General features: G+C 53.3%; 1 protein-coding gene across 1 annotated transcript; it reads right to left on the bottom strand.

The window, feature by feature from the left end:
• Positions 1 to 2,332: 2,332 nt before the first annotated feature.
• Positions 2,333 to 12,837, bottom strand: CST7 (cystatin F). The gene is made up of 4 exons (XM_005568154.5): positions 12,586 to 12,837; positions 4,804 to 4,976; positions 3,209 to 3,325; positions 2,333 to 2,622 (listed from the first exon to the last, which is right to left on the bottom strand). The coding sequence occupies exons 1-4, from the start codon at positions 12,719 to 12,721 to the stop codon at positions 2,545 to 2,547; spliced, it is 504 nt and encodes a 167-aa protein (XP_005568211.2). The 5' UTR covers positions 12,722 to 12,837; the 3' UTR covers positions 2,333 to 2,544.
• Between the last annotated feature and the right edge of the window lie 2,303 nt (positions 12,838 to 15,140).

Below are 15,140 nucleotides of genomic sequence, written 5' to 3' on the forward strand. Positions count from 1 at the left end.
GGCTGACATCTGCTCCTTTCTTTCCTGGGTATTTGTGAGAGTAATAGAGATTGTGCCTCCAAAAATGTTTGGAGTAACTTCACAGAGACAGTATTTTAAATGGATACTAATAAAAGTTAGAAAAAAATCAGATAAATATGTAATGATACAGAAATTCAGAGAACTGATAGCTGTGGTAACATCGGGACCATCTGTGTGCACTGGCTGGCCTTAGACTCCTGTGCCCTCCTCTCCCCTGAGTGGTGGCCAGGCCCTGTTGGGGAAGAGAGCCGGGAGTCTGGTGGTTAATTCCTCCCAGTACTGGTCAGGCCCCGTGTTGGGGGAAGAGAGTCGGGAGTCTGATGGTTAATTCCTCCCAGCGCTGGTCAGGCCTCATGTTGGGGGAAGAGAGTTGGGAGTCTGATGGTTAATCCTCCCAGCGCTGGTCAGGCCTCATGTTGGGGGAAGAGAGTCGGGAGTCTGATGGTTAATTCTCCCAGCACTGGCCAGGCCTCATGTTGGGGGAAGAGAGTTGGGAGTCTGATGGTTAATTCCTCCCAGCACTGGCCAGGCCTCATGTTGGGGGAAGAGAGCTGGGAGTCTGATGGTTAATTCCTCCCAGCGCTGGTCAGGCCTCATGTTGGGGGAAGAGAGTTGGGAGTCTGATGGTTAATTCTCCCAGCACTGGCCAGGCCTCATGTTGGGGAAGAGAGTTGGGATTCTGGTGGTTAATTGTGTGTCCCCCCTTCTCGAGGCTGGCTCCTGGGGGCAGCACCAGTAGGACAGAGGCAAAGATGAGATTCTATCTAGTTGGTGTGACCCACATTGTGTCAGATGAACAACTCAAAATTTTTTATGTGACTCTATAGGAAAGAAAATTAGTGGTCATTAGAAATACTTTTAGTAACAAATGATGTACCTTGTATGTCAAGTATACAAAGAAAGTAAGATAATACCTAATCATTCTGTCATACAAACAATGTAAATGTACTGGGCTTATAGGTAGACTTCCCTTTTCAAATTGAGAACAGAGAGCTTTGCTTTCAGTGCATAATTTTCACAAATATAAAGAAGCTGGCAAACTGTTAGTCACAGTTTTTAGCAAAGGAGTCTTGATTTTGACTTAGCTGTTGATTTTCTGTCTCCAAGTGTCATTTCCTGTGTTTTATCTGGTAATTTGACATGGTGAGGTGTGAAATAGAGTCTTCTTATTAGGTTTTAATATGTGATATGCTTTTGCTGTAAACATAAAAGGGATTCATTCTAACGTGAATTACTAACATGCTCTTAATCGGGTGACTCATCGTGTGCCTCTGTTATCCCTTACAGAAACTCCATCAAGATTCAGCTATTACATTTCATAGGACAGAGATCTCAGTTTGAGATTTTTATCATCAGCTTACACTTGCAGAGTGGTCTGTAGTTCTGAAAGTTGTTCACATATGTTGACTCTTAATGATTCCAGAAGACATGGCCTCATTGTACCAATGGGAACTGAGGCTCCGAAGGGTTAGGTTAGTGACTGCCAGAGTCACAGCTAGCACAGCCGAGCCAGCCTCCTGGGGATGTGACTGGAGAACGCGCGGGTGAAGCTGGGAGCAAGGGTGACAGCGGCTGGCTGTGCAGTGCCCCCGCAACCTATGGATCATGGCAGGGCACTGACTCAAACCTTGGCTGCACAGCAGAGTCCTCTGGGGTGCCCAGATCTCAAGGTGGCCCAGTCTGGCACTTCTTCCAGTCTTCTTCCAATCCTGGTGCCCTCCAGCCCTTGGTGGCCTCTCCCTCCTCCTGCACCCCCAGCACAGTCATCTTCAGTGGGGCGCCCTCTCTGGAGGGCTCTGGGGAGTGGTCTGCTGCTCTGCCCCCACTCAGGCAGCAGGGCAAGTCCCTGCGAGGCCTGAACCTCAGGGAGGCACAGCCGTGGCCCTGCTGCTCCTGGTGTGGACAGCTCACCTCTTCTGGGGCTTTGGCCTTTGGAGGGTTATAGCTAGCAGCTCAGGCTGGTCAGGCCCCCAGAGGAAGTAATTTCAACTTGTCAGAACCCTTGGTAAAGGGGATCCCTGGTAAGGTTTGCCTCACCTCCCGACGCTCCCCTAAAAGGGCCAGCATGGCTGCTGCTCGCTGTTCATCTTGATTCCCAGCTGTGTTCATCACAACAGGCCAAGGTGCCCAGTGGCCAATGGGGTCCCTGCCCACAGCTCTGCCGCTGATTCAGACCCAGAGCTGTACCCTGCTCTCCTGGGGGCCTGTAGCCACGGGGGCTCATCCCTTACTTTCACAACTCCCTCCATTGACTCAGTCCCCTGCACCCAGACCCGGAATCTAGGTGTGCAGCCTCAGAAACAGGAGTTAATTTTAGAAGCAAATGTGATCTATTTAATCTGTTAGGAGGCTCTACCATGCTCCCATTCCAGCTGCCCTGCAGTGACCCAGCGGCACTTCATCTGCTCACTCGTCAGAGGCCTGAGAGGGTCTGTGAGGCCGGTCATGAGATGGGTGGGAGGGGGACAGGGAGCACGCATCCTGGTGTTTGTCACGGCTGTGGTCTTGCTGAAGAAGCGGGGGTCAGTGACAACGGAGAACAGGCACCTCGAACTGCTGGAGCCAGGGCACGACCCAGACTTCAGAGTAGCAGCTCAGAGTCTGAAACAGAAGGGCACACCTGAGAGCTCAGACTTGCCCTGCGGGGAGCCCTCTGCCCGTGGAGGGATGCTCCTCACAGAGGAGCTCTTCTCCTGCCCCTAGTTTTCATTTTGAAAAATTTCAAACCTACAGAAAACTTGAATGATTTAAGAAGATATGCTTTTCACCTCTATAATTGCTGAATGTTGCCATGTTTCCTTTCTCTTGCTCTCTCTGCAGAGATATGCTATATATGATATCTATCCTATATATCATATACATGTATATGATATATATATATAATTTCTGGATTGTTTGAAAGCTTTTCTTACTCTAACCCTTTCCACCCGCACCCCAGGACGCTCTTCCCGAGCTGTGTCTCCGCCTCTAGGACGGGAGGATGTCGTCTGAGGACCTCCTGGCACAGGCTCTACCTCCTGTTCTCCCGGATCCTTGGTCATGCGGGAGTCTGGAAGGCCTGGCTTCCTCAGGGGTGAGGTTTGGAGTGCTGTGTTAGAGAAATGGTGACAGGGTGTTTTTCACAGCCCTGGGAGGGAGTGGGCTGGGGAAGAGAGGGCGCATCTGAGAGAAGGGCCTGCTGCTTTACCCGCTTCAATGTTTGGTTGGTTTGGAAGTCACAGTCGTCCAGACGCGGGTGCTGGTTTTTCTTGCAGGTAGTTCTGCCAATTTCCACCTCAAGCATGTATTTCAGGCCTTTCACTATCTGTAGGGAGCAAAGGGACTGGGTTAGTGGGCACCGGGGAGGGAGGGCAGGCTCCTCCACTAGCAAGCGGGGCCTCAAGACAGTGGTGCAGGTGCCCACCCAGGAGAAGGGAAGTGGGCCGGCGTCTTGGGGCAATGCTTCCGGCTTACGGCAGAGCCTGCAGACCCCTCCCACTCCACTCCCTGTCCGTGCTGGGGTTTGTGCCCCTTCCTGAGACAGGTGTCTCCTTTCTGTCCAGAGCTCTGCACTCAGGAGGGACGTCACACTAGGTCTCCTGCATGCCCTGCTGAGCCCGCCCTGCAGCCCTCACTCCAGCCCCATGATGGCTGTTTCTTGTGGCCTCTGTGTCAGGCCTGGGGTCTGTGGGCTTCCCCTCCCCATTCCTGGGGTTGGGAGTTTTGAGTTTCCGGACAGCCCTTCTCCACTTGGATATGGCAGCCGCCTGGTTCTTTCTCATTTGTGGTCTCGGAGGAGTTGAAGAAAAATTCCTCAGGTTTTAGTCTCGGCTCTAGGGAAATTACGTTGTCCCCAATATCGCCAAGCTGGAGAGGGGCAACCTCCAAGCCCCCTCCCAGAGAACCCCGAGGACTCAGGCCCAGGGCATCCCGCTGGCTCCCGGAGAAGGAGGGAGGGCCTGCGTCACCCAGGCCAGGCTGTGGAGTGACGACCCTGGCTACACGCCATACTGCCTTCTGTAGCGCGCTTCTCATAGGAAAGCATGCTGCCCTTCACAAGTTTGCAATTGTCGGAAATAATTAGGTTATAAAAATCAACCCGACCTGTGACCAGCATAACCATGAACACTGTGAAGACTGCCTTGGACAGGGCTGCTTCTGTCCCTTCCCTCCAGGCGCCAGCACGCGGTGGTGGGTGTCATCCACAGCCTGTGTCCCACATTAGCAAGTGGGTGTTCTCAGGACACAGACGAGCAAGGCCTGGCTGTGTCCCAGAGGGTCCCCTAGGAGGGAGGGTGCTGAGCAGGCACAGTAAAAATGAGTCGGGGAAAGGGCAGTGGCTTGGGCAGAGCTCTGGGACTCTGGGATGTGAGTGAGCACTCCAGGGGAAAAGTGGCAAGGACACTTCTGGGCTGCAGGGCACGTGAGGGGTGAGGCCAGATGGTCCCAGCAGGGACAGCTCCTTGGACAGTGGCTTTCTCCCCTGTCAGCCTTGGCGCCCGCCTCCAGGAGCCCCATTAGGGCCCTGGCGCCTTCTTACCCCATGCCTAGTGGGCTCTGGGCCAGGGGCCTGGTAACTGCCGGGGAGCCGTGTGCTTTGTGTAACCTTTGTGCCTTGCCCTGGGGATGCTGGCCTCGGCTGCTGCTGTCCACTCCAACCCCGTATGCATCTGCTTTCTGCCCAGAGTTCTGCACTTAGGAGCGACTTCACATTACATCCGCCCTGCTCGCCTAGGTGTCGCACTGTAGCAACTCAGCTGCTTAGGGCTGTTCGTGACATGTGACCAGAACCCAGACCGTTACCTGAACTAGGGCCCTTGTAATGCGGGACTCCTTGAACAAGAACATGTCGTTCGTGCAATTGTTGAACTTCTCAACACTGTGTCTGGCTGCTTGGAGAACTCCTGGGTCGTTGGTCTTTATTGTTTTAGGAAATCCTGGATTCACACCTGAGATAATGTCCTGGGAACAAGTATCTGAAAGAGACGAAGAACCAGATAAGAACACTGATGTTAGCGGGGTCTTCAGTCCAGGTGTCATACCTCATGCCTCTGTGGTTCTCAGTTCTCTGCTGGCGTGTGCCTCTCGGCCCCACCCACCCCTCACCTGCTCCCCCCTCACCAGCCCCACCCTCACCTGCCCCTGTTACCTGTCCCCGCTTACCCAGCCCACCCACCCTTCACCTGCCCCCCCCACCTGCCCCGTCACTTGCCCCACTTCAACTGTCCCTCCTCACCTGCCCCCCTCACCTGTCCACCCACCTGTCCTCCCTCACATGTTCTTTCTTACCTGCTCCCTCACCTGCCCCCACACATGCCCCACCTGCCCCCTCACTTGTCGTCTCTTACCTGCCCCCCCAACCTGCCCCCATCACCTGTCCTCCCTCACTTGCTCCCCACCTGCCCCCTCACCTGTCCCCCAACCTGTCCCCTCACCTGCTCCCTCACCTGCCCCCTCACCTCTCCCACCTCACCTGCCCCCTCATCTGTCCCCCGACCGACACGCCTGCAGTGCATTTGTTGCTGCATTTTCAGAGCTGAGGACCAGGTGCCGGGGGTGCAATGAACCTGTGCCCCCCTTTCAGAACCCAGGGTTATTTCCAACATATGTGATAAAAGCAGAACATGTCCCACAGGTAAGAACCTAAGTACGGGATGTAGCCTTAGTACGGTAGGGAAAGTCAGCCCCAGCCTGGCCCTCTAGGCGGTGGATGGAGGTAGGGCCTCCCACTGGAAGGAGATGGCACCGTCCTCTTCTCAAGGCCTTCTGCCTGCCTGGCTCTCAGCCTCAGGCCCAGCTCCTAGGAGGGCACCCCTCCTGGCAGCCTGCAGCACCTGATACCCCTGCACTGCCTCCTGACTTTCCAGGGACAGTCTTTTTCACTCCTGTGGGTGACAGTGCGCTGTGTCCACAAGCTTCGTTGGGGTCAGGGAGGCCTGCCCTTCCTGTACCAAGGAGGCCTATATTTGGATACAAGATGGGGAAGCAGCACCGGGGGCTTCCCCCGCAGTCTGTCCCCTAGCATCTGTGCCTGAGGCTGCAGCCTGCTATGGTCTGGATGGAAAGCTGGGTGCCAGGGCACTGGGGGCAGGGTGATTGGGGAACGGGAGGGGACAGGCTTCATAGCTGGGCATGGCAGGGAGGCCTTGCCAGGACGTCAGTGTCAACTCAGTGTGAGGGCCCCAGAGGAGCCATTCCCACTGCTGCCTGAGGTCTGCAAGAGGCCCTTCCTGGGTCCTGGATGTTTGTGGGTGCACACCAGACCCCACCAAGGGTAGACAGCCAGGATGCCGAGGTTTCTGGTCACCACGTGGCACCCCCAGGCTGGGCGGTGCAGTGCCAGGAGTGGGCAAAGAAGGTGTGGGACTAGAAGTTCTGTGGCCTTGGGAATGTTGCCCCATCCCGGTAAAGAGTGTCCATTGTGAAGGGAGGCCGCTTGGCAGGTGGCTGTCCTGTGGTTGGTTCCGGGCCAGAAGGTGAGCTTTATGGCTGGGCTTTGGATGACTGTGCCTGCCTCGTGCTTTAGCAGCCAAGGAAGCCTGGCCTTCCATCCCAAGAAAGCAGCGCAGTGCTGGCGCCCCACCCCATAGAGAATGCTGGCCATGTGCTGGTCCCGTGTGCTGCTGGATAGCTGTGTCCTGCACTGGCATGCCCTGGGACCGTCCTTGACAGTAATTAGTGTCACACACATCCCCCCTGAAACTGCTGCAGCCTTTGCTTAAGACTAGGCCTCTGAAGATGGAATAGAAACTGCTCTGTTCCTGAGCAGCAGGGGCTGGGCTTGGCCATCTAGGGGAGGCCCTGGAACCTGCATTTCCCCAGGCTCTCAGGTGACTCTGACACTGGTGCTGGCAGTGGGGGGTCCTTGGGGCCTGCAGTGTTACCATCAGGAAGGAGGGGCCCCAGTGCCAAAGCCAGCTCCTTCTGGTCCCTGCACTTGTTGATGACAGGAAGTTGAATGTGGCTTTTAGTTAAAACAAAAAACTGTTCTGGAAACTAGCTTGGTTTCTGCTCATCACTGTCATCTGAACAGCAGAGAAAGAAAGAGACACGTGTGTGGAAGGGGTAGTGTGTGTTCAGTGTATTTTTGCTATCAGAGATTAGTGTTTTTATTATTATTATTATTTTTTTGCTTTCTTTCCTCACATTAAATTAATATGGCTGTCCATTTTTTTTCTTTGTAAATACTATATTTTATGACTTTCTCTGATTATAAACTTACCTATTTTTGGTAGGAAATTTGAAAAATACAGAGGAGCATAACAAAAAATAATTATTCTTGGTATCTTAAAGCTAACCATTATTAACTTTTTAAAAAATAAAATGTATTTAATTTTGCTTGAGATTAACAGAATTTTAAAAATGAAGTGAAACTCAGTTACACTGAACTTCAGATAAATTTCCCTTTCAAGCTCATGACGTTAGTTCCTAAAAAGTTGTGTTAAAGTTATAAAAAGCTTATGAGAAATACTGAAATTGGTATATTTTTATTTAACTACATGTTTCCTAAAATGTAGGCTTCAAGTTAAACCTTTCACTGTCTTACAGTTGTCTAAACAGATATTAAAAGCTCAATTTTTAATTTAAAAATGTTTAAAAGTCAAACCTATTTTTAGGATGATTTGTTAAGAGAAATTAACAAGGAAAGGTTGATCGTTAAGAATTAACACCCCAGAGGGGCCAGTCATCTTCAGGGAAGAAAACAAGCGCCCAGCAGGTGGTGAGCGAATGCAGCTCTTTGAGAACCTCCGCTGGAGTCAAAGAACTGTGGAGAGGACCCCCCACCGCCCCCAGGGAGGGGACTCGGGTTTGCTCTGTGCCGCTGAAGGTGGGCCGTGGGAGAATGGGTGCTCTCCTCCTCTCCTGCTCTGTCTGGAGGGCCCCGCGATGCTGTTTTTTCTGCTGCATGCCCATTCTGCAGGCGAGGAGACCAAGAGCTTGGAGTGCAGGGTGGGGGCTAAACCCAGGTGTGACTAATTCGGAACACCACTCTCGCTTTTTCCTCATTCAAGGACTGTTTGGCAGGTGCTAAGGGAGATGCAGGGTGGACTCTGAGACAGGCCCCGCCCGCAGTGGAGGGGAGGCAGAGGCTGGGGCACAGGACAGGACGCCAACCTGAGGGTAAAATGGGTGAGCAGAGGGGCAGGGTACGGGGTAGCAGCTGGAAGGTGGCTGAACTGACCTAGGGGAGGAGGGAGCTACGTGCTGGGAAGAGTTGAGGAGACCACGCTGGAGGCTGCTGCTGGGTGCAGAGGGTGACGGTGGTGATGGCCAGGGTGACATGAACGGAAAGAACCCACGGACCATCAGGCTTGTGAGAAGAAACAAAAGGCACATAAAATTCGTCTGTATAGAAACAATGCCTGGGGCCTACCAGGCCTGCTGGAGGGGAGTGGGGGTACCTGCTTTGTGCGAGGCCTCCGCCAGGAGCCTGCCAGGGCAGCCTGACCTCAGCCCACCACTGCTTCTAATGCAGGGTGGGAGGGGAGGTGGGCCGTGCCTGAGACAGGTAGGGAGCTTCCAGACATAGAAGCTGGAGGTGGGGCGGGGGTGGGCAGGGCCTGATGATACCAGGTGCTGAGCAGGCCCCAGGACACATAGTCATGGGAAGGCGAATGAAACCGTCCCCGCACATTGACAAGAATTGCATGCCAGGTTCTGGACAGAAAGATACTCATAATTAAGCTTGAATCAGGCTGCTCTCTCGCCCAAGATGTTTTTCAGATCCCAATTCCAGCAACCAGTTTGGAAACCCCCCCACAGAGGAACGGAATCATCACGAAAACACAGCTGCTTCCTCTCCCTGTGCTGTGACATCACGCTGCCCCTTCCAACAGTCGATCTCCACACTTCGCTACTCCAGAACCCTTAAAAACCCGGGCCCCAGGCTCCTCGGGGAGATGGATTTGAGTTTCCTCCGTCTCCTTGTCCTGGGACCCTGCGATCATCCTGCTTTCGTGCTGCAGCCCCGTGTTTCTGAGCGTTGACTGGCTGTGTGCATGGGGCACAGACCTATCGGGGCACCCAAGGACCAGTGTGCACTGGGGTGCAGATGTGAAGCTGCCGTGCCAGGGGAGTTGCCAGGGCTTCTGCCCAAGGCAGCAGGGAGCTGCAGCTTCTGACAGCTGCTGGGCATGCCCTGGGCAGGGTACGTTCCTGTCCTCGGGGCATTGGCCTGGTGGTAGAGCTGGTACTAAGCCATTCTGAGAAGAGAGAGAACATGGACAGGGATCGCTGTGGTGACACCAGGCAGACCCTTCCCACCTGCCTTTAGTAGGAAAATGGGTGGGCACAGCAGGGGCTGGCCTTGCGCACCGCCTCCCTCTTTCAGGAGTGTTCTAGGTGTGGCCGAGAGGTTGGGAAGCCCCTGCTTGTGAAACTATCCCTGAGATGGGGACCTGGGTGCCAAGAGCTGGATGCAGATGGTCCCTGCTGGTGTCCCTCCCTGTGTCACCTGAGGGGGTGCCCTTTCCGTGGGCCAGTACTGAGCTGGGTGGGGAGACCCTTTGGGAGGGGCCCCATTGGCCCCCATCACCCAGAGCATAAGGTCTGCCTGGCTGTGTCTGAGAACTGGGGTGTTGGGGGGTACAGGTCCAGCTTAGGGGTGCTGGTGTTCACCCCGTCACCCCAAGCCCTCTCACATGACACCATCAAAATTCAGAAAGCCCAGGTCCTTGGGGCCACACCCGCCCACTGTACTCTCGGGTCTCTGCGTGATGGCTAATGGTGGAGACTTTCTTTTGAGGGCACACACATGCCCCTGGCACAGACAGGACACAGACAGCTCTCCCAGGATCAGTCCCGACCTTAACCCACTGGGACACACCCGGAGTTTGAATTCCAGCTCTGCCTCTCACCGACTGTGTGATCTCAGGCAAGCTGCCTAACCTCTCTGAGCCTCCGTGTCCTCACCTGTAAAATGAGGATGTTGACGACAGTGAGAATATATGAGGCAACATACACAAAGCACTTGTCAATAAATGATGTGCAATACTGTAATCATTATCAAATACATCAAAATGCACATGGCCACAGCAGGGGTCTCAGGGCAAATGAATGCCCCCACTGGGAAAAACAAATCTTGCCGCATAGAGGGTGGCTCAGCCTGCGGCAGCTCTCAATGCTCCCCGGGAGGCAGGAGGTCCCCGGGCTGCAGGTGGTCTCTCTGCTACTGGGAAGTAAGGAGTGACATCACCTTGCAGAGGGAAGCCGAAATGGCTCCCTGACCCCAGGGCCCCTGTCCAGGCAGATGGACCGTTGCAGCTAGAGTGGAGGGGGCAGAGGGTGACATGACACCTCGCAGAGCTTCCCAGAAGAGATGCCCGTCAGATTGAGAAAGAAACAGCCCTTTTCAAAAGGGTGGCGGAAGCTAGTGTGGCAATTTCCTAGGTTCTGAAAGCCTCAGGGAAGAAAGGTGCCCTGAGGGACTCGGTGCTGCGGTCTGTGCAGTTCAGTGCCTGGGCGTGGAGAGAGGCCAGATGCTCAGACGGCACCACCCTCGGGGTCCCTGTTGCTTCCTCCGCCCCCCAGCCCGCTCAGTCATGAGGAAGGCTCTGTAATTTAGTCTCAGAGGAGGCAGTGGAGGGGCTGTAGGAGTTGTGGGGTGGAGGCAGGATGCATGCTTGTGTCTGGGGCCCAGGTTCCCATCTCTCTTGCTGCTAGACTGGGGGCCTCCCAGCACCCTCCCTGTACAGCCGAAGACTGAAGGCCCTTGCTGGAAGCACCAGAAATGATCACAGCACGTGGGCAGGGTGTTGGGGGCTGTCACTAGCACAGCGGCAGAAGGTCCTGCACTGGAGAGAGCAGGGGGCCGAGGCCAGCAGAGAGCACCCCACGCCCCGTGTGCCTCCATGCCTGTGCCTTCCCCGAGCCACCTCTTTTCAGCCTCCCCAAGATCGGAGGCGGGGTGCAGTTATCTTGCCATTTCACGGATGGTAGGACTGAGGCTGAGGGCCCGCTCCATGTGTGTGAACGTGGGCTCTGGAGCTTCCGTCTGGGGTTTGGTGGCCGACAGCAGATCTACTGGGAACGGAGGGAAAGCCTTGGTGCAGCATTACACACCAGTGAGGGACCAGGAGCACAGCCCAGGAAAGTGACTTTGCCAGCTGCCCAGCACGTCAGCTCCCACACCACTCTGCTACAAGTCCCTAGCCTGCTCCATGAGATGAGCAGAGCTCTGAAACCCCTCAGCAGTCAGTAGGTTTAATTAGATCCCATGACATGCTAGGACAGCCGGCTCCATGTCCCCTCCAGGAGAGCCTTTTCTGAGGTGTGAGAAGGAGCCACTTCTCTTGGGTGAACGTGCGTCTCTTCCCCGCTTCCCTCTTGGACCTTGGAGACACGAAGGGGCAGGGCACAAGACGGCGGTGGGCAGGCGGCGCTGCATCATGACAGGACCAGGAGGAGAGGCCCCTGTGAGGCTGGGAAGTGGGTGGAGGGCTCCACGCGTGAGCTGAGAAGACTCCCAAGCTGGGAGGCAGGGCAGGCGTGCTGTCCCCAGCCTTCTGCCGGCCATGGGTGAGCTCCATGTTCACTGAGCACCACCCAGAGCCCATGGTGGTGGCATGTTCCCATCAGTGAGAGCAGAAGCTGCCTCCCTCCTCCAGCCTGCCCTGTCCTCTTGGGCACTCAGTCGCAACACCCACCCTAGGCCAGGCCTGGGAGCTTAACACTGTCCCCCAGCGTCACTGAGTCCTCAGCATTCTGATTCACCAGGAGGAGGTGAGAACCCTCCGTGGACCCCTTGGGTGCTCTGGGGCCGTCCTCTTGTCAGTGGTCCTGCTGCACACCCCCCAACCTGGGCCCCTTTGGCCAGACTCCAGCCCCCTTCTGTCCCCATCTGCTGAGTGGGGGTCGTGTGACTTGAGCGGGTCACCTCAACCCTCTGATGCCAGCTTCCTGGTTGGTTAAATGAGGCGAGGGCCTCTTAAGTTCCCATCAGTATCCTGGTCTGATTCCTGTGCCAGGGAGGGCATGGCCCAGTTCCCTTTGGGGGAGGGAAGGTTGTCCCTGGCTGTGTGACTTGGGCAAATCACCTAGCCTGACTGTGCCTCAGTTTCCCAGTGCACAGGCAGTGGCTGCTTCCTCCGTGTCCCCCCTCCCCCTGAGTGCTGACCCTCAGGGAGTGGATTTCAGGAAGGGTGAAAGAGTCTGATCGTTAGGGTCCCTGGAGCCAAGTCACAGGACAGCAGCCGGCAGGAAGGAAGGACAAGCCATCAGATAGAAGAGGCTAACCGCAGGCATGTGGCTGCCCTGTCGCCTCCGTCCCGCAGAGGGGCTGCGGGAGATCTGCCTTGCTCAGACCTTTCTCAGACCTCTGTGAAGACCAGAGAATGGAAGACGTTTCCCTTGCCCCTAGCCTTCTGGGCAGCCCCCACACCCTTCATTCCTGTAGCCTGCTACCCCCAAAGGTGGCTGCAGCCGGATGGAGCCCCTTGCCCCTCTCACCACTCCCAGCACCTCTTACCACCGCATGGTCCTGTGGGGATTCCAAGCCAGGAAAGTGCCCTGGGGAAGACCCAAGGCACCAGCGGCCAATCTCAGGGAGAAACCCTAAGGGAGCGGCCAGGGGAGAACGCTACTTACCTGGGGAAGGGCCCCCGGTGGTGCTCACGACCAGGCAGCAGAAGGCCAGCAGAGTTCCAGCCGCTTGCATGGCTGCCCAGGTGGGGACAGTGCGGGGCAGTCGGGGGTGGCCGTGCAGAGCCTTCTCAGGCAGCATGGGGCAGTTGGGGGCAGTGGTTGGTGCCCGTGCCAATCCTCAGGCAGCACGGGGCAATGCTGGGCAGTGGTTGGTGCCTGTGCTGAGCCTTCTCGGGTAGCACGGGGCAGTGGGCTGTCTCAAACCAGGGGCGGGTGCTGGGGCCACAGCGTGGAACCCCACCCTGCAAACCACTCTGGGACGGGGCAGGGGCGGGGCTAGGGGGCTGCCTGCGTGGTGCTAGGGAGGGGAGTGGTTTGCTGCTGAATCATTTTGGCCAGAAGCTCTTCACCTTTAGATCTATCAGCCACAAAGGCAACCGCTTCCTTTATAAAAGTTTCCAAGCAGTCGTCATTTGCTGGGGGAGGAGGAAGAGAAACGAGACCCGTGAGCAAATCCTGGTGCAATGTTCTACCCCTGAGCCACACACCAAAGAGATGTTGCATGAAAAACATTAGCAGGAATTTTCAAAAGCAGAATCACTTGATTTTCTTCTTTTTTAAAAAAATACTTAAGTTCTGGGGTACATGTGCAGAACGTGCCATGGTGGTTTGCTGTACCCATCAACCCATCATCTACATTAGGTATTTCTCCAAATGCTATCCCTCCCCTGGCGCCCCACTCCCAGACAGGCCTTGGTGTGTGATGTTCCCTTCCCTGTGTCCATGTGTTCTCATTGTTCAGCTCCCACCTATGAGTGAGAACATGCCGTGTTTGGTTTTCTATTTTTGTGTTAGTTTGCTGAGAATGATGGTTTCCAGCTTCATCCACGTCCCTGCAAAGGACATGAACTCATCCTTTTATATTGCTGCATAATATTCCATGGTGTATATGTGCCACATTTTCTTTATCCAGTCTACCATTGATGGGCATTTGGGTTGGTTCCAAGTCTTTGCTATTGTGAAGAGTGCTGCAATAAACATACATGTGCATGTGTCTTTAGAGTAGAATGATTTATAATCTTTTGAGTGTATACCCAGTAATGAAATTGCTGGGTCAAATGGTATTTCAGGTTCTAGATCCTTGAGGAATTGCCACACTGTCTTCCATGATGGTTGAACTAATTTACACTCCCACCAACAGTGTAAAAGTGTTCCTATTTCTCCACATCCTCTCCAGCATATGTTGTTTCCCGACTTTTTAATGATCGCCATTCTAACTGGCATGAGATGGTATCTCATTGTGGTTTTGATTTGCATTTCTCTAATGACCAGTGATGATGAGCGTTTTTTCATATGTTTGTTGGCCGCTTAAATGTCTTCTTTTGAGTGTCTGTTCATATCCTTCACCCACTTTTTGATGGGGTTGTTTTTTTTCCTGTCCATTTGTTTAAGTTCCTTGTAGATTTTCAACATTAGCCCTTTGTCAGATGGATATATTGCAAAAACTTTCTCCCATTCTGTAGGTTGCCTGTTCACTCTGGTGAGAGTTTCTTTTGCTATGTGGAAACTCTTTAGTTAAATTAGGTCCCATTGATCAATTTTGCCTTTTGTTGCTATTCCTTTTGGTGTTTTAGTCATGAAGTCTTTGCCCATGCCTATATCCTGAGTGGTACTGCCCAGGTTTTCTTCTAGGATTTTTATGTTTTTACATCTTATGTTTAAGTCCTTAATCCATGTTGAGTTAATTTTTGTATAAGGTGTAAGGAAGGGGTCCAGTTTCAGTTTTCTGCAAATGGCTAGCCAGTTTTCCCAACACCATTTATTAAATAGGGAATCCTTTCCCCATTGGTTGTTTTAGTCAGGCTTGTCAAAGATCAGGTGGTTGTTGATGTGTGGTGTTATTTCTGAGGCCTCTGTTCTGTTCCATTGGTCTATATATCTGTTTCGGTGCCAGTACCATGCTGTTTTGGTTACCATAGCCTTGCCGTATAGTTTGAAGTCAGGTAGCATGATGCCTCCAGCTTTGTTCTTTTTGCTTAGGATTGCCTTGGCTATGCAGGCTCTTTTTTGGTTTCATATGAACTTTAAAGTAGTTTTTTCCAATTCTGTGAAGAAAGACAATGGGGATAGCACTGAATTTGTAAATTACTTTGGGCAGTATGGCCATTTTCACAATATTGATTCTTTCTATCCATGAGCATGGAATGTTTTTCCATTTATTTGTGTCCTTTCTTATTTGAACAATTGTTTGTAGTTCTCCTTGAAGAGGTCCTTCACATCCCCTGTAAGTTGTATTCCTAGGTATTTTATTCACTTTGCAGCAATTGTGACTGGGAGTTCACTCATAATTTCACTCTCTGTTTGTCTATTATTGGTGTATAGGAATGTTTGTGATTTTTGCGCAATGATTTTGTATCCTGAGACTTTGCTGAAGTTGCTTATCAGCTTATGGAGATTTTGGGCTGACACAATGGGGTTTTCTATATATACAATCATGTCATCTGCAAACAGAGACAATTTGACTTTCTGTTTTCCTTTTTGAATACTCTTTATTTCTT

Source organism: Macaca fascicularis, chromosome 10 (assembly GCF_037993035.2).
Source record: "Macaca fascicularis isolate 582-1 chromosome 10, T2T-MFA8v1.1".
Lineage (NCBI taxonomy): Eukaryota > Metazoa > Chordata > Mammalia > Primates > Cercopithecidae > Macaca > Macaca fascicularis.